Below are 27,533 nucleotides of genomic sequence, written 5' to 3' on the forward strand. Positions count from 1 at the left end.
TTTACTCTACAAGTATGTTATGATTACATTGATATATGTATTATTGAGTTTTCAATAAATTTCTCATTTTGACACTAAAGAGTTATATACCTCACAGGTAAAAGTGGGGAGGAAGAAATACGAAAATATGTGGAGGAATGCGAGTTACCGAAATTAACGAAGGAAGAGGGGGAGATTACAGAAAGTGAAGTATGGAAGGTGGTAAAAGAGGCACCCAGATCAAAGGCTCCGGGCCCAGATGGGATACCATTCGAACTGTACAAAAAGTATGCGAGTATTTTTGTTCCTAGGTTGGTGAAATTATTTAAAGACATTCTAAAGAGAGGAATACTGCCCCCCTCAATGAGGGAGGCAGTGATAACGTTAATTCTTAAACCTGGAAAAGATGAATGTGAGCTGGGTGTGTATAGGCCATTCTCGTTGCTAAATACCGATATGAAGATCTTGGCAAAGATCCTAGCAGCGAGATTGGCGAAGGTAATGCCCATACTAATTTCAAAAGACCAATGTGGGCTCATGAATGAAAGAACTACGGCAGATAATGTGAGAAGACTGTTTGGTAATCTGCAGACAAGAATCTGCGGGGGGGGGGGGGGGGGGGGGGGCGCTCCATCCTGTCATTGGATGCTGTTAAGGCCTTTGACAGGGTGGAGTGGTCCTACCTCTGGACAGTAATGAGGGTATATGGGTTTGGGGAAGGATTTATGAAATGGATAGGAATTTTGTATGATTCCCCTAGGGCAGAGGTTCTGATAAATAGTGTGCAATCGGAAGGATTCCAGTTGACTAGAGGAACCAGACAAGGCTGTCCTCTGTCCCCCCCCCATATCTTTGCCCTATATATTGGGCCATTGGCAATAAGGATTAAGAATATCGAGAGGCTAGAGGGTTTTGGATGTTGTGGGACAGAGGACAGAGTATCACTTTTTGCAGATGATATATTGCTTTATATTCGGAACATGCAGCAGACATTAAAGGAGATTATAGAGGAAATAGAGGAATTTGGGAAGAAATCAGGATTAAGTATAAACTGGAAAAAAAAAAACTGTATTAATGCCATTAGAAAGGCAAATGTCCCACGAGAGACTCAGGATAATAAGAGATGGAGAAACGTTTAAGTATCTAGGAATAAATGCAGGTAAGAAAGTTCAAAAATATCTGGAACTAATCTGGTTAGGCCTACCACTCAGTATGGCGGATAGGATTGTTTATTGAAGATGATACTTTTACCTCAGATACTGTTTGTGTTGACCAATAGTCCGGTATGGTTAGGAGAACGAATTTTTAAAGCAATTGAAACTATGGAAAGAGAACTTGTCTGGAAGGGGAAAAAAACAACAATGAAATTAAGTTATCTAAGCAGAAGGGTGAATAATGGAGGACTGGCTGTTCCAGACTTTAGACTGTACTATATAGCAGCACAGTTGAGGTGTGTTAAGAATTGGAAAGAAACAGACGTCTTGCGAACATGATAAAAGGGAAAAAAGACGAGTGTGAGGATATGGGAGAATTCTTAGAATCTAAGCTGGGCGGAAAGGATGCCATAGAGAAAATGGTGGGTAAAGTATGGGAATGAATGAAAAAAGTAATGAAGGTGAAAGGTTCATTTGTATACACAAGACTATCTAACAATACAAGATTTAAAGAATTAGAGGGGCAGGAATGGCGATTTTGGAGTAAATATAATTTGAAATTTGTAGCACAATTTTTTGAAGATGAGAAACTCAGAACATTTGAGGATCTGAGCGCATAGTATAAAATCCCTAATAATATGATGTCACTATTTAGGTATGCACAGTTAAGGGAGGCAGTTAAAAAATAGTTAGGAAACAGTAATTGAGAATTAATGACTGCCCGATAATGAAGGTGTTAAAGGAGTTCTCTAAGCTAAAACTTTTAACCCCCACTGTGCCCGGGCTGTAAAACTATACATAATAAACTTTCACTTACCTGCCTACGATCCCCCGTTGTTCCGATATCGTCATCCTGTTCTCCGGTCCCGGTCTCTTCCACTTCCTGCGGGTCGGTGACTTCACTCTGCGCTCAGCCGTTGCGGCCGCTGATAGGCTGAGCGCAGAGTGAAGTCACCGACCCACAGGAAGAGGAAGCTCACAGGGACCGGAGCACGGGCAGTGATATCGGAACAATGGGGGATCGTAGGCAGGTAAGTGAAAGTTTATTATGTATAGTTTTACAGCCCGGGCACAGCGGGGGATAAAAGATTCCAGTTGGAGAACTCCTTTAAGGGAAGGCACAGACAAAAAAATTATTTCTAAGATGTATAAAATAATGGTGGATGTTAAAATAAGGGAGAAAAGCACTTTAGTATAAAAGAATGGGAGAAGGATATAGGACAAGTGACAGAAAGGGAATGGAGGGTGATTTGGGAAGAGAACCTGAATATTATTAAAAACAGTTCACATAGAGTTACACAATTTTTTTTATAACACATAGGTTATATTATATGCCACAACTTCTGGGAAAAATAGACAAATGCCCAAGACGTGAGAGTGAAGGAATGAGGTTCTTCCATATGTACTATGAGTGTCCTGCACTTAAAGGGGTACTCCACCCCTAGACATCTTATCCCCTAACCAAAGGATAGGGGATAAGATGTCAGATCACAGGAGTCCCGCTGCTAGGTTCGCTCTGTGCGTAATGACGGGCGATACAGAGGACGGAGCAGCATGACGTCATGGCCCGCACCCTTAATGCAAGTCTATGGCAGGGGGCGTGATGACCGCCACACCCCCTCCCATAGACTTGTATTGAGGGGGCGGGCTGTGATGTCACGAGGGGCGGAGCCGTGACATAAAGATGCTCCGGCCCCTGTATTGCCCATCATTACACGCAGAGCGCGTTGGTTGTTAGGGGGAGAAAGAACGTAAGGAAGAAAGATGGACAAGATTCTAAGAGGGAAAGTGCAATTTGCAATAAGGCTGTTGGTGGCAAGAAAATGGATGTCTAAAGAAGCTCCAAATTCTGAGGAACTTAAGGCTATAGTATGTAATGATGAATTTTGAGTACTGTTGAGCAGCTAAGGCTGGATGCTTGGCTAAATTCCACGTAATTTGGGATAGGTGGATTGAAGGTATGACAGAGAACGAAAGATTGTGTTTGGTGGAGAGTCTTAGATAAAGGTTTAAAGTGGGCACATCTTATAAATATACACATTTTTTTCTCCCTTCTGCCAATGGGTGGGATAAGGGGAAGGGGGGATGAGTATATATATTTATATATTTGTAAGGAGAGGTGCACCAAAGCCAGAAGTAATTACAAGATGGGTAGGTATTATTGCCTTTTGCCTTTGTTTTTTCTTCCTTTCTCTCTTTCATGTTTGTTTATTTGACTTTTTTTTTTTTTTTTATGGCTCTCCTCCCTCGCTCCTCTTTTCTCCGGGTCAGCTTGAGAGTCTCTACACTGGATTAAGTGAATAACTTAAATATGAGAAGCTCCCCCCTTTAAAAAAATAAATAAATAAAAGGAAAACAAAAACAGAAAAAAGGTAAAATATAGTTTGAAAGCCCCCACGAAATTTTTGATCCTGAAGGGTGTGCAATAAACGCATCAGCAGTGAAGCACAAGTAGTCAGGGAGGAGTGGGGTGTGAAGGCACAGCGCTCCTCGCTGGTAAGGGGAGGAAATCTGATATTAAAAAAAATTATATAAAAGAATTAATAAAAACATTTTTGAGGGGGATTGAAGGATTATTTGTATGGTAGAGTCCAAGAGAGAGTGAGTGAAGAAATAGGTGAGAGGGAGGAAATGAGTAAATGTGGTTGGGCCTGGATGGAAAGTAAGATCCCGAGGGGGCAATTTTTTTATTTTTTTTTGTTTCAGTGATAGGAAGGTTTATTTAAGGGGGGGAGGTAATATTAGATAAAGCAAAAGGAATAGTCAATGGTGAGGGTCGGACAGGGCACTGGAACCGGTTTGAAGAAATGTACATGGGGGGGTAAAGGGAAAAAAATAATAATCCTTTTGAAATATTGATAATAGATGAAAAATGGAGATTTGATTTAATATGGAATGTATAATTGTGGATGAAATAAAAATATATAATAATAAAAATGGCAGGGCAGAGGCCCTTAGTACATAAAGTGATCAGCACTTTTTTCTTTATTTGCTGACTTGTTTGAGGGGCACTCTCTTCTACTGGTGGCTTTTAACCATTGAACTAATAAAATTATTATTTTAAGCACTTCCATTTTGTTTGCTTTGATCATTTATTTGATTGGCCTGGAAGTTATGAGAACATGTAGGCTGTGGATAAGCCAACATTATCGTATCATTTTCTTAATTTGTCATTTCTTTTGTCAGAAACTGCTTGGTGCATTTCTGAATGCACCAGCATGTTCTGCCAGCTATTTGCGGAAAATATGGATGGACATTCGCAAATATTCTGCTGTGTGAATGTAGTCTTAAAGGGAATCTGTCAGCTCTAAAGCATGTTCAGAACTAAAGTGGCAAGGAGGCTGTGCATAGACACAGCATGTCCATAGTGTGAACGAACCCTTAAAGTTCTAGACAGAGACATAATAAAGCAATCTGCATAAGCATTTTGTTCCCTGCTGTACTGGGCTCTGCTATGTTCATGAGCTCTTAAAGAGGTACTCCGGTGGGAAAAAAAAATCAACTGGTGACTGTTCCTGATGTGAAGGATTGGGCAGACAGAAAAGAACTATACAACTACCTCTGGAGCATACAGCAGTTGATAAATACTGGAAGGATTAATATTTTTGAATAGAAGTAATTCACAAATCTGTTGAATTTTTAGGCACCGTTTGAATTTAAAGGAGTACAGTAGTGGAATATAACTTATCCCCCTATCCAAAAGATAGGTGATAAGTTATAGATTGTGGGGGGTCCGACCACTGGGACCCCCCACGATCACCTGTACGGGGCCGTGGTAGTCCGGAGAAAGCATGGTGCCGTCCTTAGCAGGAAGCCACGGCAGACACATCCCCTCCATGTATCTCAATGGGATACATGGAGGGGGCGTGTTGCCCGTCGCATCTAGCGGGGACGGAACGCCCCCTTCCTGCGGACTGCCGCGGCCCGTGCAGGAGATCACAGGGGTCCCATAGGTCGGACCCCCTAAGATCTATAACTTATCCCCTAATCTTCGCATAGGGGATAAGTTATGTTTCACTACAGTATTCCTTTAAGACAAATTTGTTTTCCACTGGCGTTCCCCATAGGGGAAAACCCACATGGTTTTTGTTGTGGGGCAAAAATGTAATTGTAGTTTTGCAACATCTGGGGGAGCCCTGGTTGGGAAACTTGGTTAGCTCAAGTGTAAAACATGTATCTAACATATTTTACATGTTCAAAAAAAAAATACACATTACATAAGAATAAATGTATTAACAATTAATATATATTAAAATCACATTCTACTATAAATATCTACATAAAAATATAATAAAATTAACCAACATGACAAGCTATACATAAATCACCCGTCAATCAAACACATCAATCATTCATGCAGCATTCATTCATTCAACATTACATCAAGTATTAATAAATCACATACAATTATACATTATCTTACCTGTCTTCCAATGTTCCGATTTCCAGGGTTCTCTTCTATTCCCAGCATCCACTCCCGATAATGGTTCCCTGCTTTAAAAAAAATGTATAAATAAATTTTGTTATAAAACCAATATAATTTGTTAACTACAATTTCGTAGACATGTGCAATTTGTTTTGTTCCGAATTAGTTTTCATACTAATTTAACTTTTTTTGTACATTCGGATCCTCCTGTAGCCCATCCCAGCCTTGTGCAGGTTTATCCCTGATGTCCTTACACAGCTCTCTGGTCTTGGCCATTTGTTTGATTGACTGAGTGTGTGGACAGGTGTCTTTTAAAACTGTGCAGTTAATGTGTTCCAAAAAGAAAATAATTTCCTCTGTAGTATTCAGCAGCTAATAAGTACTGGAAGGATTAAGATTTTTTTGTAGAAGTAATTTACAAATCTGTTTAACTTTCCGGTACCAGTTGATTAAAAAAAAAATGTTTTCCACCAGAGTACCCCTTTAAAAAGAAAAAAATAACAGGTCTGTGAGAGCCGGAATTCTTACTGGTTGGTAGGTGATAAAATACTGTCATGCAATAAAATGCAATTAAATCTTTTAAAAATCATACAATGTGATTTTCTGGATTTTTGTTAAAATTACAGACCTCTACATGCTTTGTAAGTAGGAAAACCTTCAAAATCGGTGGTGTATCAAATGCTTGTTCTCCCCACTGTATTTGCTACTGCGTATTGAAGTCAATGGGTAGCAAAATCAGCTGCAGAAAATATGCAGTAATATACGGCACACGTGACCCTACCCTTAGGGTTCCTTCACATGTACTTGTGTATGAAACTCATATTTCATACACAGGATTTGAAGCTGCAGATTTGATGCTGTGCTGCTGTATGCTCCACAGGAAGTTCTTTTCTTTTTAATGTTTTTTACTGTCTGACCACAGTGCTCTCTGCTGAACACTTCTGTCCATGTCAGGAACTGTCCAGAGCAGGATAGGTTTTCTATGGGGATTTGCTCCTACTCTTGGCAGTTCCTAAGACAGACAGAGGTGTCAAGAGAGAGAACTGTGGTCAGACAGAAAATACATTTTAAAACTTCCTGTGGAGCATAGAGCAGCTGATAAGTATTGGAAGGGTTAACATTTCTAAATAGAAGTAATTTACAAATTTGTTTAACGTTCTGGCACCAGTTGATTTAAAAAAATATATTTCACCGGAGTACCCCTTTAAAGATGCAATCTGATTGCTTGCTAAGGGCAACTGGTCAGCTTTTTCTTTGTACAGGTTTTGATTAATCTCCCTAAATGTCTTCAAGTAGGTCATAGAGGCATCAGTTGATTTCTCAGCACTACCCAAAAGTAGCTTCTGAGATTTATTTTTTTTTTTTAGGGCAGCGGGGCAAACACTTTTACACCCTCTTGTGGCAAGATCAATTATCTATTCAATTTCCTGAGCTGCCCTATAAAATAATAAAAGGTCTCAGATGCTACTTTTGGGTAGTGTACCAGTCTGGGCATGCTGGGACTGCTGCGGCAATCCGATCATCCAGCATGGAGGCCAGAGGTCCCCTCACCTTGCTCCGGCTGTCTCCCAGAGCAGAAGATGACCGATAATACTGATCAGTGCTATGTTCTATGCATAGCACTGAATAGTATTAGCAATCGAATGATTGCTATAAATAGTCTAAAAAAAAAAAATAGTCTTAAAAAAAATGTGAAAAAACCCCTCCCCCAATAAAAACGTAAATTGTCCCATTTTCCCTATCCCCCCCAAAAAAAAGTGTAAAAAAAAAAAATTATATACATATTCAGTATTATTAAACTAAAATAAACTATTAAACTATTAAAATAAAATGTTGATGATACCGTACAGTGAATGGTGTGAACGTAAAAAAAATAAAAAGTCCAAAATAGCTGCTTATTTTATAACATTTTATTCCCAAAAAAATTCATAAAAAAAGTATTAAAAGTTTTATATAAGCAAATATGGTATCAATAAAACGTACAGATCACGGCGTAAAAAATGAGCCCTCATAGTTATAGGTCTTCAAAATAGGGAGATTTTAAACGTACTAATTGGGTTAAACAGTTTGCAAATTTTTTTTTAAGCGCAACAGTAATAAAAAAGTATATTATCATGGGTATCCTTTTAATCGTATTGACCCAGAGAATAAAGAACACATGTCATTTATACCGTAAATTGTACGACGTGAAAACGAAACCTTCCAAAATTTGCAAAATTGCGGTTTTCATTTTAATTTCCCTACACAAATAGTATTTTTTTGGTTGTGCCATACATTTTATGGTAAAGTGAGTTATGGCATTACAACGCACAACTGGTCGTGCAAAAAACAAGTCCTCATACTAGTCTGGGGATGGAAATATAAAACAGTTATGATTTTTTGAAGGCGAGGAGGAAAAAACAAAAACATTAAAATAAAATTGTCTGAGTCCTTAAGGCCCAAATGGGCTGAGTCCTTAAGGGGTTAACTACCTGGGGGTATGATCTACTAGGGACCACTACTTCCTTGGGGCATTACCTACCTGTAACTTCCATAAGCAACACCTTATTTTCTGTCCGCCAACACAAAATACTGTGATAGTGCTCCTCCCGAGACTAGACTCTGGACCTTTTACTGTCCAGGACACCAAGTAGGGCATTATTACAGTTTGTGGGCCTATAGATGGAAAGATTATGTAGAGGAGGGGAAGGCACTGGAAAAATGCAGAGTCTAACATGTTTGTCCTGCAGATTTTAAGAGATCAACATGGCGGTTTGATCCGGATGGAGAAGAAAAGGAAAGAGGACGCCGCTGATGAGAAAATACGTAATTGTTCTTAGATGTAACTGTAAGCACTTATATGGTATACAGATCCTGTGAACAGCTGATATCTACTGCCATATGGTCCTGTATATAATCACATAGAGGGAGATTTATCAAGGGATTTAGAGGTTTTTTTTTTGCTTACAAAAGTTGCACGTGCAACTAAGCAAATTTTTGTGCAACTTTTGTGTGTAAGCAAAAATTATCAATCAGCCCAATAAAAGCAATTTTCAGTTTTCTCTTTGCAGTGGTCGGGAATTTATCAAGTGCAAAAGTTACATGTCAGGCTGGGTCCACACTACGTTTTGTCCCATACTGGAGCGCATACGGCAGGGGGGAGCTAAAAGCTCGCGCTCCCGTATGTTACCGTATGCGCTCCCGTATGTCATTCATTTCAATGAGCCGACCGGAGTGAAACGTTCGGTCCGGTGGGCTCATTTTTGCACCGTATGCGCTTTTACAACCGGACCTAAAACTGTGGTCAACCACGGTTTTAGGTCCGGTTGTAAAAGCGCATACGGCGCAAAATTGAGCCGACCGGACCGAACGTTTCACTTCGGTCGGCTCATTGAAATGAATGACATACGGGAGCGCATACGGTCACATACGGGAGCGCGAGCTTTTAGCTCCCCCCTGCCGTATGCGCTCCATGTATGGGACAAAACGTAGTGTGGACCCACCCTCAGAGAAAAAAAAAAAATTCCCAAAATTTCATGAAAATTTTGCATTTTTCTAACTTTTAAACTTCTCATCATGCCCCCTCTCACCATGCCCCTTTCTCACCATGCCCCTTTCTCATCATGCCCCTTTCTCATCATGCCCCCTTCTCCTCTTGCCCCCTTCTCATCTTGCCCCCTTCTCATCTTGCCCCCTTCTCATCTTGCCCCCCTCACATCTTGCCCCCCTCACATCATGCCCCCCTCACATCATCCCCTTTCCCTCCGTTTTTGATATATACATTTTTCCCATCTTCCTTACTTAGCCGCGCTCGGCAGGCCAGGTCCGGTGTCCGGTCTTACGGGCTGCGGTTAGTGAAGCTGGATGAGTGACGTACTATGCCGGCTGCACAGCATCAGGGACGTCACTCATCATTCGCTGCAGCCGCCGCAGGTCAGTGTGGTCGCCGCTGGCAGCCCAACCGCAGCCACCTTAGAATAGTCACAGCGGCAGCAGCATTGAATGAGGGACGTCCCTGATCTTGTGCAGCGGAGCTAGCAGAGGACATCACTCATCCGGCTTCACTGACCGCAGCCGACACCGGACCTGGCCTGGCGAGCGCGGCTAGGTAACGAAGATGAAAAAAAAACAATACAATAAAAAGCAGAGGGGAAAAGAAGGAAAATGTAAAAAAAAACAAAGGGGGAGCCGCGCGCTGGTCACTGATTTAAAGTGGCCGTGGCCAGGCTACTAATCCTTAACAAGCAGCCGCTGCTGCGGCCACTTTAAATCAGTGACAAAAAGATTTATCGGTGTATAACACGCAGGCAGACTTTTTGCCTTGAATTTAAGTCTTAAAAGTGCGTGTTATATGCCGATAAATACGGTATATATTGATTCACATATACAATATGTCTACTTTATGTTGGCATCATAAAGTTGACATGTTTTTAGCAGCATTTTTCCAATTTTTCACGAAAATTTTAAAATCAGAATTTTTTAGGGACCAGTTCAGTTTGAAGTGGATTTGAGGGGCTTTCATCTTAGAAATACTCCATAAATTACCCCATTATAAAAACTGCACCCCTCAAAGTATTCAAAACGACATTGTGAAAGTTTGTTAACCCTTTAGGTGTTTCACAGGAATAGCAGAAAAGTGAAGGAGAAAATTCAAAATCTTCATTTTTTACATTTGCATGTTCTTGTAGAGCCATTTTTTTTTATTTTTACAAAGGGTAAAAGGAGAGAAATCCCCCCAAAATCTGTAACCTTATTTATCTTGAGTAAGGAAATACCTCATATGTGGATGAAAAGTGCTCCTTGGGTGCACTAGAGGGCTCAGAAGGGAAGGAGCGACAATGGGATTTTGGAGAGTGAATTTTGCTGAAATGGTTTTTGGTGGGCATGTCGCATTTAGGAAGCTCCTATGGTGCCAGAATAGCAAAAAAAAAAAAAAAAAAGAACACATGGCATACTATTTTGGAAACAATACCCCTCAAGGAACGTAACAAGGGGTACAGTGAGCCTCAACACCCCACAGGTGTTTGACGACTTTTCGTTAAAGTCGGATGTGTAAATGACATTTTTTTTTCACTAAAATGCTGTTTGTTTCCCCAAATTTCACATTTTTACAAGGGGTAATAGGGGAAAATACCCCCCAAAATTTGTAACCCCATTTCTTTTGAGTATTGAAATACCCCATGTGTGGACATCAAGTGCTCTCCTGCCGCACTACAATGCTCAGAAGAGAAGGAGCGCAATTGGGCTTTTGGAGACAGAATTAGTTTGGAATGGTAGTCAGGGGACATGAGCATTTACAAAGCCCCCCGTGGTGCCAGAACAGTGAACCCCCCCACACATGTGACCCCATTTTGGAAACTACACCCCTCACAGAATTTAATAAGGGGTGCAGTGAGCATTTACACCGCACTGGCGTTTGACAGATCTTTGAAACAGTGGGCTATGCAAATGAAAAAAAAAAAAAATTTCTATTTCACGGAACACTGTTCCAAAAACCTGTCAGACACCTGTGGGGCGTCCATTGTTCTGGCACTATGGGGGCTTTGTAAACACACATGGCCTTCAATTCCGGACAAATTTTCTCTCCAAAAGCCCAATGGCGCTCCTTCTCTTCTGAGCATTGTAGTTCGCCCGCAGAGCACATTTCATCCACATTATGGGGTATGTTCTTACTCAGGAGAAATGGTGTTACAAATTTTGGGGGGCTTTTTTCCTATATTCCCTTGTGAAAATGAAAAATTTAGAGTAACACCAGCATTTTAGTAAAAAAAAAAAAAGTTTAAAGAAGTGGTAAAAAAAAAAGTATTAAACACATATACATTATTTTTTTTTTTTGCTTATGTGTGCTAAATTTATCAACCCCCTGTGATGGTAAGATAAATATGTCACAAATAAGCAAACCCAGAGCAAAAAAAAAAAAGATGACTACAGAACTCACTTATGAAAGCAACAACGATAAATGTCCCTGATGGAGGAGGAGAAAAAAAATGAAAACGCAAGAAACGAAAAAATTGCTGCGTCATTAAGGGGTTAATTTGAATGTGACCTCTTTCAATGCTTTTTTTGAGGGGAGGTCACTGCTAGTATGGTAAATGATGGCTATTGTCTTCCATACCTGGAGATTCACTATACTCAAAGGGGAAGATTTATCAAAACCTGTGTAGAGGAGGAGTGGTGCAGTTGCCCATAGCAACCAATCAGATCGCTTCTTTCATTTTTAAAGAGGCCTGTGGAAAATGAAAGAAGCGATCTGATTGGTTGCTATGGGCAACTGCACCACTCTTCCTCTACACAGGTTTTGATAACTCTCCCCCAAAGTGTCGGGCCGCTCCCATTACCCGCACACGCTGACAGGTAGCACGGTGTAATGAGAAATTCTGTGTCTTGACAAGTTCTGTGTCCCGATCAGCTGACCAATCACAGTGCAATCACAGTGGGGGAGATTTATCAAAACCTGTGCAGAGGAAGAGTGGTGCAGTTGTCCATAGCAACCAATCAGATAGCTTCTTTCATTTTTAAAGAGGCCTGTGGAAAATGAAAGAAGCAATCTGATTGGTTGCTATGGGCCACTACACCACTCTTCCTCTGCACAGGTTTTGATAAATCTCCCCATGTGTCTTTGCTGCAGCTCTGCTGACTCAGCACTTTCAGCAGCTGATCGGGACACAGAACTTGTCAAGACACAGAATTTCTCATTACACCGGCTCTCACCACCGTTACCATGGCAGCACGTACACAAGCGAACGGCTCTCAGCCCAGTGCTCGCCCCTCCCCGCTGCAATCATTGGCAACTTCCATAGCAACGAAGAGACGCAGATGATCCCGGGCTAGACTCGTCCGGGAGAAGTGCGGTTGTGACAGGCGACTGTATCGGCATCTGCTTATAACCGGAGATAGAGCCCCCTGACGAGCAAGCGGATATGGCGGAGGAGGGTCGGTAGGGACAGCTCTGTGTCTGCGGTGACTCTACTGGAGCGCTGATTCGTGTACAGACGGTGCGGTTTCCTAGCAACCCCGCGGATCAACAGAGCTCGCCACAAGTTTAATATGGAGCAGGTACATGAAGATATGAGCAGCTATTGGTCTTTTCTTATATTTTATTAATGGGGTTTATGACTTAAAACTTTCCTTGCTTATCGGGATTGTGGCTGCAGTAATGATGTGGCTGCCCTGCTTCTCTGCAGTTTAGGGTCTGTAAAAGTACAAGGGGCCTCACAGGGTCTTGGCTTGAATGTTGCCTCCCTTCTTGCAAAAAAATACCGGCCAGGGTAATTTGCATAATTAATAATATATGTGTGACATCACATCATACACATATGCGGGGGGGGGGGATGTTATTTCGTCCTATTCTGACCCCTATCATTTTTTTATTTCCCCTTATACGGACCTGTTTGAGGGCTAATTTTTTTTGCTGTTTTTAATAGTACCATTAATTTTTTTATGTGACTTTTTTTGATCGCTTTTTTTAAATTAAATTCAGGAGTCCCATTTAATTGTTAAAGGGGTAGTCCAGTGGTGAAAAACTTATCCCCTATCCTAAGGATAGGGGATAAGTTTTAGATCGCGGGGGGTCCGACTGCTGGGGCCCCCTACGATCTCTCTGTACGGGGCCAGGCTCTCCAGCCAGATAGCGGGTGTCGACCACCGCACGAAGCGGCGGCCGACACGCCCCCTCAATACATCTCAATGGCAGAGCCGGAGATTGCCGAAGGCAGCGCTTCGGCTCTGCCATAGAGTTGTATTGAGGGGGCGTGTCGGCTGCCGCTTCGTGCGGAGGTCGACACGCCCCCTTTCCGCGGGCTGTCAGGGCTCCGTACAGGAGATCGCAGGGGGCCCCAGCGGTCGGACCCCCCGCGATCTCAAACTTATCCCCTATCCTTAGGATAGGGGATAAGTTGTTCACCACTGGGTTCATCACTGGACTACTCCTTTAACTATAACTCCCAGCATGCCGTGATACAGCCTGTGTCTCAGCAGCTGCTCCAAACGAAAACTACAACTCCCAGCATGTTGGACTATAAAGTAGTATATAGTATAGGTCAATGTTTCCCAACCAGGGGTGCCTCCAGCTGTTGCAAAACTACAACTCCCAGCATGCCCGGACAGCCAACGGCTGTCCGGGCATGCTTGGAGTTGTAGTTTTGCAACAGCTGGAGGCACCCCTAGTTGGGAAACACTGGTATAGTATATGGTGCAACATTCCGGGAGTTGGAGGATTGGTTGGATATATATCGGCCATTGCATGGACAGTATTTTTGATATAAAAATACTGGCAGGTTGGCCAAAATGCCGGCTGTGCCAGTAATATACCGACCAGGTGGCAACCCTACTTGAATGGGGTCCAATGGGTGTTAGTTATTTTACAGGAGTTGAGCAGGGAAAATGACTGGACATGCAGTATTTTTTTCTTGCTATGGCTAGGTTCATATCATAGACGGTAGAAAAAGGATTAGTAAAACGTAACTTTTAGTTACTTTAAGCTTAAAAAGATGATAATCGCTAACCAGTGGTAATATGAAAGAAAACCCTCAGGTTAGAAATGCATGTAAATCCATTAGGGATCGACCGATATTGATTTTTTTATGGCCGATACCGATAATATGTTAACTTTGAGTCCGATAGCCAATAACTTATACCGATATTCCGGTATAAGTTTAAAGCGGGCGCTTTAAATCAATGAACTGCAGCGGCTTTTGCGGGGCCAGAGAGCACCGCCGCCACCCGCTACTCTCCCCCTGCCTGTCCTGGGGTCCTCCCTAGTCTAACCACCGCCGCTGCCCCATTGCCTCCCCCATCCCCGGTTTTATAATTACCTGTTCCCGGGGTCCACGATACTTCTGGCTCCAGCGGCGTCCTGAGCTGTCCCTGTGCGCGGACCCCGGGCACAGGTAATTATAAAACCGGGAATGGGGGAGGCAATGGGGCAGCGGCAGCGGTCTCGGGTCGGGCAGGGTGGATCATTATCGGCATATCGGCAAGGTAATTGAGTAAACCGATAATGTAAAAAATCGTGAATATCACCGATAATATCGGCCAAACTGATAATCGGTCGATCCCTAAAATCCATGTTCAAGCAAGACAAAAAATCTGAAAAAAATTAAGGTTGCCCCTATTATGTCTTAGCGCTCCAATGTTTTGGCTAGAACCTACTTGATAGTCAGTGGTAAGGTAGATGCCAGTAGCTAAATGACAAGGGCAAAAAACACAATCCTCTAAATTAGTGACTCAATAACAGCCCAATACTTTCCCCCCCCAACAATATACAGGGTTCATCAGGGGTGTGTATATAGTGGGGATAACCATGTCCCAACATTTCTTGCTTTAAGTGGAATAGAATGTGGATAGACAGAACAAAACACGGTCCGTTGGAGGACCATTCACTCAGATACCCATAAACATTTGCCACTACTGTCTTGAGGAGATGAGGCAGCAGGATATTGTAACGCAGGAACATTCACGGCCCGTGACACAAGTGTCCAGTAGCCCCATGGGGGAAAAGTAGTTCAGTGTTTAAATATCCCATCCTTGGTGCCAAAATGAAAATGCAAACCACCCCCTCATGGTCCACCCCCCAATTTCTTACTGTCCGCGTAGGCGCACTAGTTAGATGAGGACTGTAGCCACCGCTCGGTCTTGCTCCGTGCGCCTGAATCAGGCGCACGCTATGATTCAGACACATGCACCCGATTTAACTTTCTGAAGCCAGTTAATATGAAAAAAAATTTTTTTTCGCTGGAATACCCCTTTTAAGGCTTCTCTCACACTGCCGCCGGGAGAGCCGGGCAGAATAGCGGGAGAAATATTACTGCAGGTGCTTTTATTCCCTCCCGCTATTCATTACGGCACCTGGCGGCCCCCATAATATTAAATAGGAACCGCCGGGACCCGTTGTCTGCCGTTGCTCCCCGTCATGAGAACGGCCGTTAAAGTCAAGGGGAAAAAAAAGAGGCTTTGACGGGGATCAACGGCAGTGTGTAAGGGGCCTAACAATAACCCCATTTTTCAGCTCCTGATGACTTTACTTAGGAGTGTCACTGTCTGAACAGTTATCATAATGGCCCAAAAGTATTATCTACAATTGAAACACTCAGCTACACCACTGCATTGTTATCCTAAACTTTAGTTCTCAGCCACAAAACACAAACATAGGAAAATAAAGCAAGGTTAATAACATTTTATATTAAAGAGTACTGTACCTGTCACCAAATACAACTTTTAATATAGTGTTCCTTGTGTAATTAGCAGACACTTTCCCATTTCCTTGCTTTTAAAATTATCAACATAAATATGTTTAAAATGTAATATAAAAAACAGCCACTAGGTGGCTCTGTTATGTTCCCTGCCACAATTAATACAGTTAGTTTGGTCTCCTCCCGGACGGAGTCCAAACTCAGGAAGTGTTTCTCTGCACTGAGCTTGATTGACAGCTGCACAGAAAGTGAAAGCTCCACAGATTCTCACATAAATCTGCACAGACTGAAAGCTGCAGGAGAACCTCACTGAATATTAGCACAGACTGAAACATGCAGAGCCTGAGGTCTTCTATTCATCACAGCACTGCAACCATGTGAGGGTGGAAGTGGTCCCCCGGAAGGCTTCAGTGATGCATTGCCTGCTGGGAAACGCCCACTTTCTCCTGCTGGGAAATTGCACTATGTGAGCATGAAGAATGGTAAGATTCAGAGCGTTTTAAAGCTCTGAAATTTTTTTAAGGGCTGGAGGCGTGTTAGGAGTAGTTAAGGGACATAGCCTGAGTTAGTATATAGCAGTTTATTTGGCAGGTACCGTATTTTTCGCCGTATAAGACGCACTTTTTATTCCCCAAAACTGGGGGGAAAAAGTCGGTGCGTCTTATACGGGGAATACACCCCTATCGCGGCGGTCCCTGCGGCCATCAACGGCCGGGACCCGCGGCTAATACAGGACATCACCGATCGCGGTGATGCCCTGTATTAACCCTTCAGACGCGGCGATCAAAGCTGACCGCCGTGTCTGTAGGGAAAGTGACACTAACCCGGCTGTTCAGTCGGGCTGTTCGGGACCGCCACGATTTCACCGCTGTGGTCCCGAACACCCCGACTGAATAGCCGGGTTAGTGCTTACAGGACACCGGGAGGGACCTTACCTGCCTCCTCGGTGTCTTCTCCGTTCAGGGATCCCCTGTATGGCCGGCGCTCTCCTTCCTCGCCATCACGTCGTCGCGTACGTGCGTCGGCGTGCGTAACGACGTGATGGCGGCGACGGAGAGCGAGGATACCCGGCCGGCAGCAGAGACGTTCTGGAGCGACAGGGACACGGCGACAGCGATGGAGCGACATCCAGGGCAGCGGTGACGGGTTCGGAGTGGCGGGGACAGGTGAGTATTACCTCCTATGCAGTGGTCTTCAATCTGCGGACCTCCAGATGTTGCAAAACTACAACTCCCAGCATGCCCGGACAGCCAACGGCTGTCCGGGCATGCTGGGAGTTGTAGTTTTGCACATCTGGAGGTCCGCAGGTTGAACACCACTATTGGGTTCAAAATCTTTATTTTTTTTTAGATTTTGCACCTATAAATTGGGTGCGTCTTATACGCCGGTGCGTCCTATAGGGCGAAAAATACGGTACTTTTTAAGTCTTGTGGTGAAATGGCTGTTAACTGTCTCTTGTATCTCCTAAAAAGTTGAAACGCTATTTCCACCTTCACAATCAAATTTCTCCAATGTATCTAAAATTTTAAATACTGTAACTTTGCAAATAGTTCATGTATATGTATGTTAGGAAGACAGGGGATACATATACAGTAGGAACCAGATTATACAGGGTTTGTCTGTTGCCTTTGTCCATTGAGATACATAATTCTATGCAGCAGCTGTGAACACAGAATAATAGGAAACTATTTGTAAAGTTGCCATGAATTGGAGCAAAAAAATTTATAAAAATTGTTGCAAAGGTGTGCATAGTCTTTCAGTCTTTTGTGCAGTAAGTAATATGAAGATTAATACATTGTATTCCAAAGTTTTGGGGGAAAAAACACACTCTCTATCATTGTCCTGATGTAATGAACGTTTTCATGTGTCAATGTTTTTTAATTGTTTATCACTACTGAGAATTTAATAATATTAACATATTAAATAATATTTCAACAGTCTGCAGCCTACAACAATGGAAGGTCCTCTAAGACGGCTTTAAAATTTTTACCACAGCTACCTGAGGTAATGTTGCCATTTTGTCAATACTGACTTTTTGTGTACTGTACCAAGAAATAATTGTAGCTGTGCTAACAGTCAAGTATTATGCCTTTCTTTTATATCTACATCCACAGTATATGGTCAGGAGCACATGTGTCTCCCCTTCAGCCCATGGCCATTTTACACACACTGTCGTGCTTTCTCAAAGCCTTGCGTGCAAAACAGCCATAAACTGAAGGATAAGACGCATGTCCTCCCCTTACCACATGTATGAAGAAGATAAATTGCAGGTCTTCTTGATGATTGGATCTTTGCTGCTGTTAATAGAAATGTTGCTTGAAAACATTGGCCCGGATTTACTATTTTAAACCCAACCTGTTTTGTAGAGTTGTGCACCAAGATGTGGCGGAGTGTGACAGAATTTGGAGCATGGTGCCACAAATTGTGTCTGCACCAGAATTTACAACCAAAAATTCATAAAACCCGACCAACTCTCCATTTTACTTACAAAACTTAAAGGGGTTATCCACCATAAGGTGATAATTGCCGGGCAGGCAGTAATGGACATGCTTAGGGAGGATATGCGCTTGTCTTAGGGCTAAATGGCTATGTTGTGAGATTACCATAACATTGTGGATCGCTTTTTGTGAACTTGTATTTCCTGTTTGACTTATGTTTTTTGACTACAAATCCCACAATGCCATTTTCCTCCCTCTCACACATCAGCCACCCCACCCATTGAAACAAAAGGAAATACAAGTTCACAAAAAGCTATCCACAGTGTAATGGTTTCAATCAGGGTGCCTACAGCTGTTGCATTAGTTGCAGATTGATCCCTCCACCCATTGAAGCAGACAGGCTCCCTGTCATCAGCTGACTAGTGAGTCAGGTCTCGGCCGCATTGCAAGCTGGGAAAAATCTGAGACAACAGTCATTTTGTATGCTGATAAAAATAAATAGTGGGGTGAAAATCACAGAAGAATTGTGAGAAAACCGTCACACACAGGTACAGACACTATATTATGAACTACACTACTTTACAGCTCCTGTAGCAAAGTCAAATAAAAAAAATCCTGGAATACCCCTTTAAAAAAAGGTATTTGACCACCAGGAAAAGTGGGTGTAGCTGCCAAAAAGGCATGTCCCCGACATTTTCGAAAAATCTCAACATATTTACTAATGTTTCCACAGAAAATGTGGTGGATTTGAGCTCTAAAAAAAAGCAAAACGTAAGGAAACATCATGGAAAAATACCTGTTGGGAATCAAAACCCACAAAGAAAACAAAATGTCACTCTTAGTAAATCAAGACCACTATTATGTGGCCAATCAAACAACATCTCAGCAACCACAAATCTTGTGAGTTTGGGTGATCATACCTCTTCAAGACTTTCCTAGATTTTTCTGACATTTTAAATTCTATTATATTGGGCCTGATTTACTAAGAGTGTAGTGGAGTTTTCTTTGTGGTCCCCCCCCCCCCAGATATTTTTCCATGGTATTTACTAAGGATTCCCTACATTTTGCACTTTTTCCTACATCATGTTCTTTTTACACACGCTCTGAGCTGTGGGTTTTTCCCGAGCTCAAATCCACCACATTTTCTGTGGAAACCTTAGTAAATATGTTGGGATTTTCCAAAAACCATGCCCCCTTTTCCCGACAGCCACACTCAGCTGGTCGGGTTCTTTTTCAATTCTGGCACAAATTCCGACGCAGAATCTGGCGAACTCCCTGGCAAAACATGTCGGGTTTACAATAGTAAATCAAGGCCACTATGTGTATGTTGCTCCTCTTCTTCAAGGGCACCATCCCCACTCTTTACTGCAGTTATAGGTGATTAACAAATAGAGGTTTTTCTTTATTTATAAAATATAAAAAGCAGCATTATCTAGAAGTGTTCAAATCGCACCATGTTTATTTAATAGAGGAAAACCCAGTGATAAGTTATTGTTGAATTACTATTATTATGCATACAGAATTGTGGTGTATGTATACAATTACACCATTCACAACTTTATTATATTTGCTGCAGAGGTGACAAAACGCAGCACCCTGCGGACTCTGATACAAATATAGACAAGAACTGCTATTTAAATAACGGATCCCGCAGTAAGGACCAAAATGTATTTTTTTTGTATATAAGGGTGGGGAGAACATTAAAACTTAGCTTTTATTTGATTCTGATAATAAGATCAAGCCAAAAAACCAAGTGCCACAGTGTATATAGAAAAAAATTTTTTTTTTTAAATGCTGAATACGTTCCAAGGGTGGCTAAAGGAAGCCCCCCAGGAATATGTCACAGAAAGCTTGCAGTTACCAGGGGTCTATTAGACAACATCACCTATTGGTAACCCTTAAATAGTAATATGTTCAGGCAAATGCACCAATCTATAACATGCAAAAGATATCTCAAAATTCAAGGTACCCTACGCGTTTCTGTCACAATAATGTGACGTCCTCAGGGGTCACCCTTTAGTTGCTAGACTGTATGTGGTACTATAATGAAAAAGACCACCAACATATACTACAGTTCCTAGTCACAGACATCAATGTAAAAATATTAAATACATAGTAATGCTATTTAAATATATCCTTGGGGGACGGCAACCCATGATGTCAGGTATGCCTTTTTTTAATAAAGTAAACAACCCATCCAAAAGGATATGTAGTTTGGCCGTGAGACTTCAGGAATCTGAAAAAAAAAATGGAAAGAAGTTCAGAAATATACTCAAGGCCATTCGTTCCTGAAAAAAGAAATCTCCCCCAAATGTATGCGATCTTACTCACAACCATCCATAGGTATACCAGGATAACCTAGAGGAAAATTGCAAAGGAAAATATTCCAGTCAGTTATACATTCCACCTCACAGTCTCTAAAGACTCTAGAGACCGTGAGTACACCGCAGAGCGGCTCCCCCCACACCCTTGCCTTTTTTACAGGTGGAATGTATAGCTGACTGGAATATTTTCCTTTCCAATTTTCCTCTAGGTTATCCTGGTATACCTATGGATGGTTGTGAGTAAGATCGCATACATTTGGGGGAGATTTCTTTTTTCAGGAACGAATGGCCTTGAGTATATTTCTGAACTTCTTTCCATTTTTCTTTTCAGATTCCTGAAGTCTCACGGCCAAACTACATATCCTTTTGGATGGGTTGTTTACTTTATTAAAAAGGCATACCCAAGGATATATTTAAATAGCATTAGTATGTATTTAATATTTTTGCACTGAGTTCATTGATGTCTGTGACTAGGAACTGTAGTATATGTTGGTGATCTTTTTCATTATAATACCACATACAGCCTAGCAACTAAAGGGTGACCCCTGAGGATGTCACATTATTGTGACAGAAACGCGTAGGGTACCTTGAATTTTGAGATATCTTTTGCATGTCATAGATTGGTGCATTTGCCTGAACATATTACTATTTAAGGGTTACCAATAGGTGAGGTTGTCTAATAGACCCCCGGTAACTGCAAGCTTTCTGTGACATATTCCTGGGGGGTTTCCTTTAGCCACTCTTGAAACGTATTCGGCATTTTTAAAGAAAAATAATTTTCTGTATACACTGTGGCACTTGGTTTTTTGGCTTGATCTTATTATCGGAATCAAATAAATGCTAAGTTTTAATATTCTCCCCACCCTTATATCCAAATTAGTAGTGGATAAAATTTATATATACATCTGATACAAATATGTAAGAACTGAGTTGCTTCTGCATTACTTTAAAGTTTGTTTCTCCGAATTGTCATAGTTACCACAGCCAGTACATATAAACTGCTACTTAATAGCAGTGTTATAATTGAGGAACCCTTAGAAAACAATAGTTGAAATGATAGTCTAAGAAGAGGCCGAATACTGGGGCTAAAAAGAATGTATTTTGCAGGTTAGTTCCAAGCCAGAATGGAGAAAAGCCCCGCCGTCTTTTCTTTTGAGAGAAGAGAAGAAAGATGAATCAAAAGTCCATGATATTTACAACTTCTCACAAAGTAAGTTCCAAAAAAACACTACCAGTCTTTGAATTCAGAATAAGTTACAGTTTTGTTGCACTACATGTCACGATTTATTCCACTATAAGAAAATTGTGTTGTGAAGGGGGGGGGGGGGATTTATCAAGGGATTTAGAGGGGTATTTTTTTTGCACGTGCACGTAAGCAACTTTTTGTGCGACTTTTGTGTGTAAGCAAAAAATACCAATCAGCCCTACCTAAGCAATTTTCGGTTTTCATTTTGCAGTGGTCAGGAATTTATCAAGTGCGAAAGTCGCACGTAAGCATAAAAAAAAGTCACAAACCCCCTTCAAAAAGTCGCAAGTGTAAGCCAGGTCAGACCTGGCTTACAAACTTGCCTTTAAAAGCAATTTTTAAAAAGTTGCACAAAAAGTCACAACTGCAACTTTTGTGTGACTTTTTGTGCAGCTCCTCTCCCCGACCACCCGCCCGCATCTATCACCCACCCGCTAGCTGTTGCAGAACTACAACTCCCAGCATGCCCTTAGAGTGAGGACATGCTGGCTGGGGGTTATAGTTACAACAGCTTACAGGCAGGTGACAGATGCGGGCGGGTGGTCGGGGAGCGGAGCCAGCCGTCAGAAATATGAAATTACAGCACTGTAATTTCATATTTCCCGGGCAGACCTGTGATTGGTCCAGATCTCCTGGCCAATCTCAGCTGCCAGAGGGAAATATGAAGTAACAGTGCCGTAACTTAATTTTCCCCGCTGGGAAGCCAGGGAGTGGAGAACAATGCGGCCTGCTTCCTTGGCTTCCTTGTCACCCGCCCCCGCCGTACTACTACAACACCCAGCATGCCCTTACTAGACATGCTGGGAGTTGTAGTGGTGCAGCACAAGCAGAAGATGTGCGGGTGGGTGACAAGCTTGTCATACGCCTGCACATCTCCTGCCCGCGCCACACAAATACAACTCCCAGCAAACCCTTACAGTAAGGACTTGCTGGGAGTTGTAGTGGTGCAGCGTGGGTGGGTGGAAGATGTGCGGGCGGGTGACAAGCTTGCAACCCGTCCACACATCTCCTGCCCGCGCAACATGACTAAAACTCCCAGCATGCCCCTGCAGTAAGGACACGCTGGGAGCATTATTAATGTGGTGGGGTGGGTGAAGAGCTTGTCACCTGCTCCTGCTGCACGAGTACAACTCCCAGCATGCCCTTACTGTAAGGGCATGTGGGGAGTTGTAGTCATGTGGCGGGTGCGGTGTCACAAGACTAGGCATGCTGGGAGTTGTAGTCATGCGGCGGGGCAGGTGACAAGCTTGTGACCCGTCTGCAAACCTCTTTCCCACGCTGCACGACTACAACTTCGTGCATTTCCTTACTGCAAGGGCATGCTGGGAGTTGTAGCAGTGCAGTGCGGGCGGCAGGAGTTGTGCAAGCGGGTGACAAGCTTCCCTGACTTGCTTGTCACCCATCTGCACTTCTCCCACCAGCCCCCCATCGTATGACTACAACTCCCATCTTGCCCTTACAGTGAATACATGCTGGGTGTTGTAGTCGTGCTGTCGTGGGTGGGAGATGTGCAGGCGGGTGACAATAAATGTACAAACATATTTTCTGTTGTTTGTTGTTGTTTTTTTCCATATTAGATCCGTATATCCTGTGGACTACTTCAGATTCAGTGGACTACTACGATGAACAGCGTTGTTTTGTTTAATGTTAATAAAATGGTAACAAGGGCTTGTTGGGGTGTGTTTTTTTTTTTAAATTAAAGTTTTTTAAATGTGTGTTTTTTTTTTTAAATTTACTTTACATGCTTAGAAGTGGAAGCTGTCTTATAGAGTCGGGGCTTAGCGTTAGCCCAAAAAACAGCTAGCAGCACTAACCCCCAATTATTACCACGATACCCACCACCACAGGGGAACCAAGAACCAGTACCAACAGGCCCCAGGCGTCAAATATGGCGCACCTAGGCCTAGGTGGTAACAGGCTGGTGTTATGTACGCTGGGGAGGGCCAGTAACAATGGTCCTCGCCCTCCCTGGTAACATCAGGCTGTTGCTGCTTGGTTGGTATCTGGCTGAGAATGAAAATAGGGGGAACCCTATACGTTTTTTTTTTTTTTATATATTTAATTATTTATGAAAAAAAACATGTGGGCCATATCTTCACTCTCAGCCAGATACCAACCAAGCAGCAACAGCCTGACGTTACCAGGGTGGGGAGAACCATTGTTACTGGCCCTCCCCAGCCTAAATAATGACAGCCTTTTACCGCCTAGGCCCAAGAGTGCTATTTTTGATGATCCGGGCCTGTTGGTACCAGCTTTTTCTGGCACCCCTGTGGCGGTGGGTACTGGGGTAATAATTGGGGGTTAGTGCTAGCTGTTTCTGGGGCTAACGCTAAGCCCCGCCTTAGTAATGGATTCTCTCTATAAGACGGCTTCCACTACTAAGCCTGTAAAGTAAATTAAAAAATTTAAAAAACACAACACGTTTATAACACTTTAATTTTTTTAAAAAACTCCCCCCACAAGCCCTCGGTTACCTAAAACAAAAAAAATTAATTGCTGGTTATCGTAGTAGTCCACCAAATCTGAAGTAGTCCACAGGATACATGGATCTGAAATGAAAAGAAAAATCAATAAATAAATGGGTTAGTACATTTAGGGTGAAAAAAGTGGTAAAAAAAAAATCTAATAAAGACACACACACAGATATATATATATATATATCAATTTTTTTTTTTACAGCTGCGACTTGAGATGGGGTTACAAAGTGGTGTTCTGAAGTCATTTATTGGTTTTTGCTTATGTGTGCTAAAAAATAAAAAAAATAAAAAATGGTATTCAAAAGTGATTTATTGTTTTTTGCTTATGTGAGCCAAATTTATCAACCCCATGTGATAGTATGATAAATATCAAAACCCCCCAAAAAATTACTACAGAACTCGCTTACCAGAGCAACAATGATAAATGTCCTTCAATATGAACAAATTCAAAACATAGTTTGACTTTCGCACTACTTTTTTTTACTAGTTTTTAAAATTTGGTGCAAAAATCACACAACATTTTCAAAGGACTTTACATCAATAAATGCAAAAGTTTACACAATGCACTCCAGTTTACTAAAAGTGGGGTTGATGTCGGATTTGGTCTAGATAACAAGACATTTTCAAAGGTTCAGACGTGTGATTACATGAAATTCTTGCGAAAATTGGGAGAGTTATCAAAACCTGTGCAGGGGAAAAGTGGTGCACTTGCCCATAGCAACCAATCAAATTGTTTATTTTTTGTTTCGAGGGCCTTTTGAAGAATCAAAGAAGCAATCTTGTTTGCTATGAGACACTGCACCACTTTTCCTCCACACAGGTTTTAAATAATCTCCCTCAAAGTTTACATTACCTTTTTAATGATGTGAAAATGGGTTATATATTGCATTTTTAAACTTGGCATTGCAGAATACTAGTTTAGGTTTTTTAAAACTATATTTATTAGGGATCGACCGATATCGATTTTTTAGGGACGATACCGATACTCTGTGGAGGTTAGGGCCGATAGCCGATAACTTATACCAATACTCCGGTATATGTTATCGGCTATTTAATACCAAATCCCCCCACCCCCCCGGCGACATCGTTGCAGATCATTGATTTAAAGCGGGCGCTTTAAATCAATGAACTGCAGCGGCTTTTGCGGTGCCAGAGACTGCCGCCCCCACCCCCTGCCGCCACAGCCAGAGACCGCCGCTGCCCCATTGCCTCCCCCATTCCCGGTTTTATAATTTCCTGTTTCCAGGGCCCGGGGTCCGTGCTACTTCTGGCTCCGGCAGCATCCTCCTGAGCTGTCACTGTGCGCACTGATGAGGACGTCACTCGTCATTGCGCAGCGTAACACAGGATGCCGCAGGAGCCAGAAGTAGCACGGGCCCCGGCAACAGGTAATTATAAAACCGGGGATGGGGGAGGCAATGGGGCAGTGGTAGCGGCATTCTCTGGCTGGTGCATTGGGGGGGGGGGGGTGCGGGGGCAGGGCATTATCGGATTATCGGCAAGGTAATTGCCGATACTGATAACGTCCAAAATCGGGAATATCGACTGATAATATCGGCCAAACCAATAATTAGGCGATCCCTAATATTTATCTACTTTTTAACCCATTAAAGACTCAGCCCATTTGGGCCTTAAGGACTCTGTTTTTTGCAAATCTGACCAGTATCACTTTATGCATTAATAACTCTGGGATGCTTTTACTAATCATTGTGATTCTGAGATAGTTTTTTCGTGACATATTCTACTTTATGTTAGTGGTAAATTTTAGTTGACACTTGCATCATTTCTTTGTGAAAAATTAAAAAATGTCATGAAAAATTAAAAAATTTAGTGTTTTTCTAACTTTGAAATGCTCTGCATGTAAGGAAAGTGGGCATTCCAAATAAATTATAAATTGATTCACATATACAATATCTACTTTATGTTTGCATCATAAAGTTGGCATGTTTTTACTTTTTGAAGACATTGGAGGGCTTCAAAGTGGAGCAGCAATTTTCCAAATTTTGTAAAAAATTTCTAAATCTGAATTTTTTCAGGGTCCAGCTCAGTTTTGAAGTGAATTTGAGGGTCTTTATGTTAGAAATCCCCCATAAATGACCTGAAAACTGCACCCATCAACGTATTCAAAGTGACATTCAAAAAGTTTGTTAACCCTTTAGGTGTTTCACAGGAATAGCTGCAAAGGGGAGGCAAAATGTCCTTTTTTTTTTTTACACTAACATGTTCTTTTTACAAGCTTTAAATGGAGAAAAAGCACCACAAAATCTGTAGCCCAATTTCTCCCGAGTATGGAAATACCGAATATGTGGACGTAAAGAAGTGTTCTGCTGGCAAACTATAGGGCTCAGGATGGAAGGAGCGACAATGGGCTTTTGGGAAGAGAATTTTGTTGACATGGTTTTTGGGGGGCATGTCACATTTAGGAAGTCCCTATAGTGCCAGAACAGCAAAAAAAAAAAAGCACATGGCACACCATTTGAGAAACTACACCCCTCAAGGAACCTAACAAGGGGTACAGTAACCCTTAACTTCCCACAGTTGTTTGAACTTTTGTTAAAGTTGGATTTGAAAATGAAAAATTAGATTTTTTACACTAAATTGCTGGTGTTACCCCAAAATTTTCATTTTCACAAGGGGTAATAAGAGAAAAAGTCCCCTTAAAATTTGTAGCCCCATTTCTCCTGAGTAAGGAAATACCCAATATGTAGATGTAAAATGTTCTGCTGGCAAACAATAGGGCTCAGAATAGAAGGAGCAAAATTTGGCTGTTAGAGAGAGAATTTTGCTGAAATGGTTTTTGGGGGCCATGTCGCATTTAGAAAGCCCCCATCGTGCCAGAACAGCAAAAAAAAAACAAAAAAAAAACACATGGCACACCATTTGGGAAACTACACCCCTCAAGGAACGTAACTAGGGGAACAGTGAGCCTTAACACCCCAACAGTTATTCTAAGATATTTTTAACAGTGGGCTGTGAATATTACAAAAATGTATTTTTTATTTTTACAGCCTACGGTTTCAAAAATCTTGGAATCCCCTTTATAGTCTAAATGCTTACTGTACCCCTTCTTATGTTCCTTGAGGGGTGTCATTTCCAAAATGAGGTCACTTGTGGGGGTTTCCACTGTCCTGGCACAATGAGGGCCTTGCAAACACAACATGCCTCCATTCCGGCTAAATACACTTTCCACAAAGCCCAATGGTGCTCCTTTCCTTCTGAGACCTGTAGTGCATCAGCAGAGCACTTTATATCCACATATGGGGTTTTTCCATATTTGGGAGAAATTGTGTTTCAAATTTTGGGGGGCTTTTACTCTTTTT

The 27,533-nt window shown here is 42.1% G+C and overlaps 1 protein-coding gene across 1 annotated transcript in view; it reads left to right on the plus strand.

Annotated features, from left to right (window-relative positions):
- The first annotated feature begins 12,236 nt into the window (after positions 1-12,236).
- Positions 12,237-27,533, plus strand: part of DNAH7 (dynein axonemal heavy chain 7) — a 531,149-nt gene continuing 515,852 nt past the window's right edge. The window contains exons 1-3 of the mRNA XM_056535765.1: positions 12,237-12,594; positions 17,667-17,732; positions 21,598-21,700. Coding sequence (XP_056391740.1) covers positions 12,586-12,594; positions 17,667-17,732; positions 21,598-21,700 — 178 coding nt within the window. The 5' untranslated portion in view covers positions 12,237-12,585. The remainder of the gene's footprint in view (positions 12,595-17,666; positions 17,733-21,597; positions 21,701-27,533) is intronic.

The sequence above is a fragment of the Hyla sarda genome, chromosome 8, assembly GCF_029499605.1.
Source record: "Hyla sarda isolate aHylSar1 chromosome 8, aHylSar1.hap1, whole genome shotgun sequence".
NCBI classification, from domain to species: Eukaryota; Metazoa; Chordata; class Amphibia; order Anura; family Hylidae; genus Hyla; species Hyla sarda.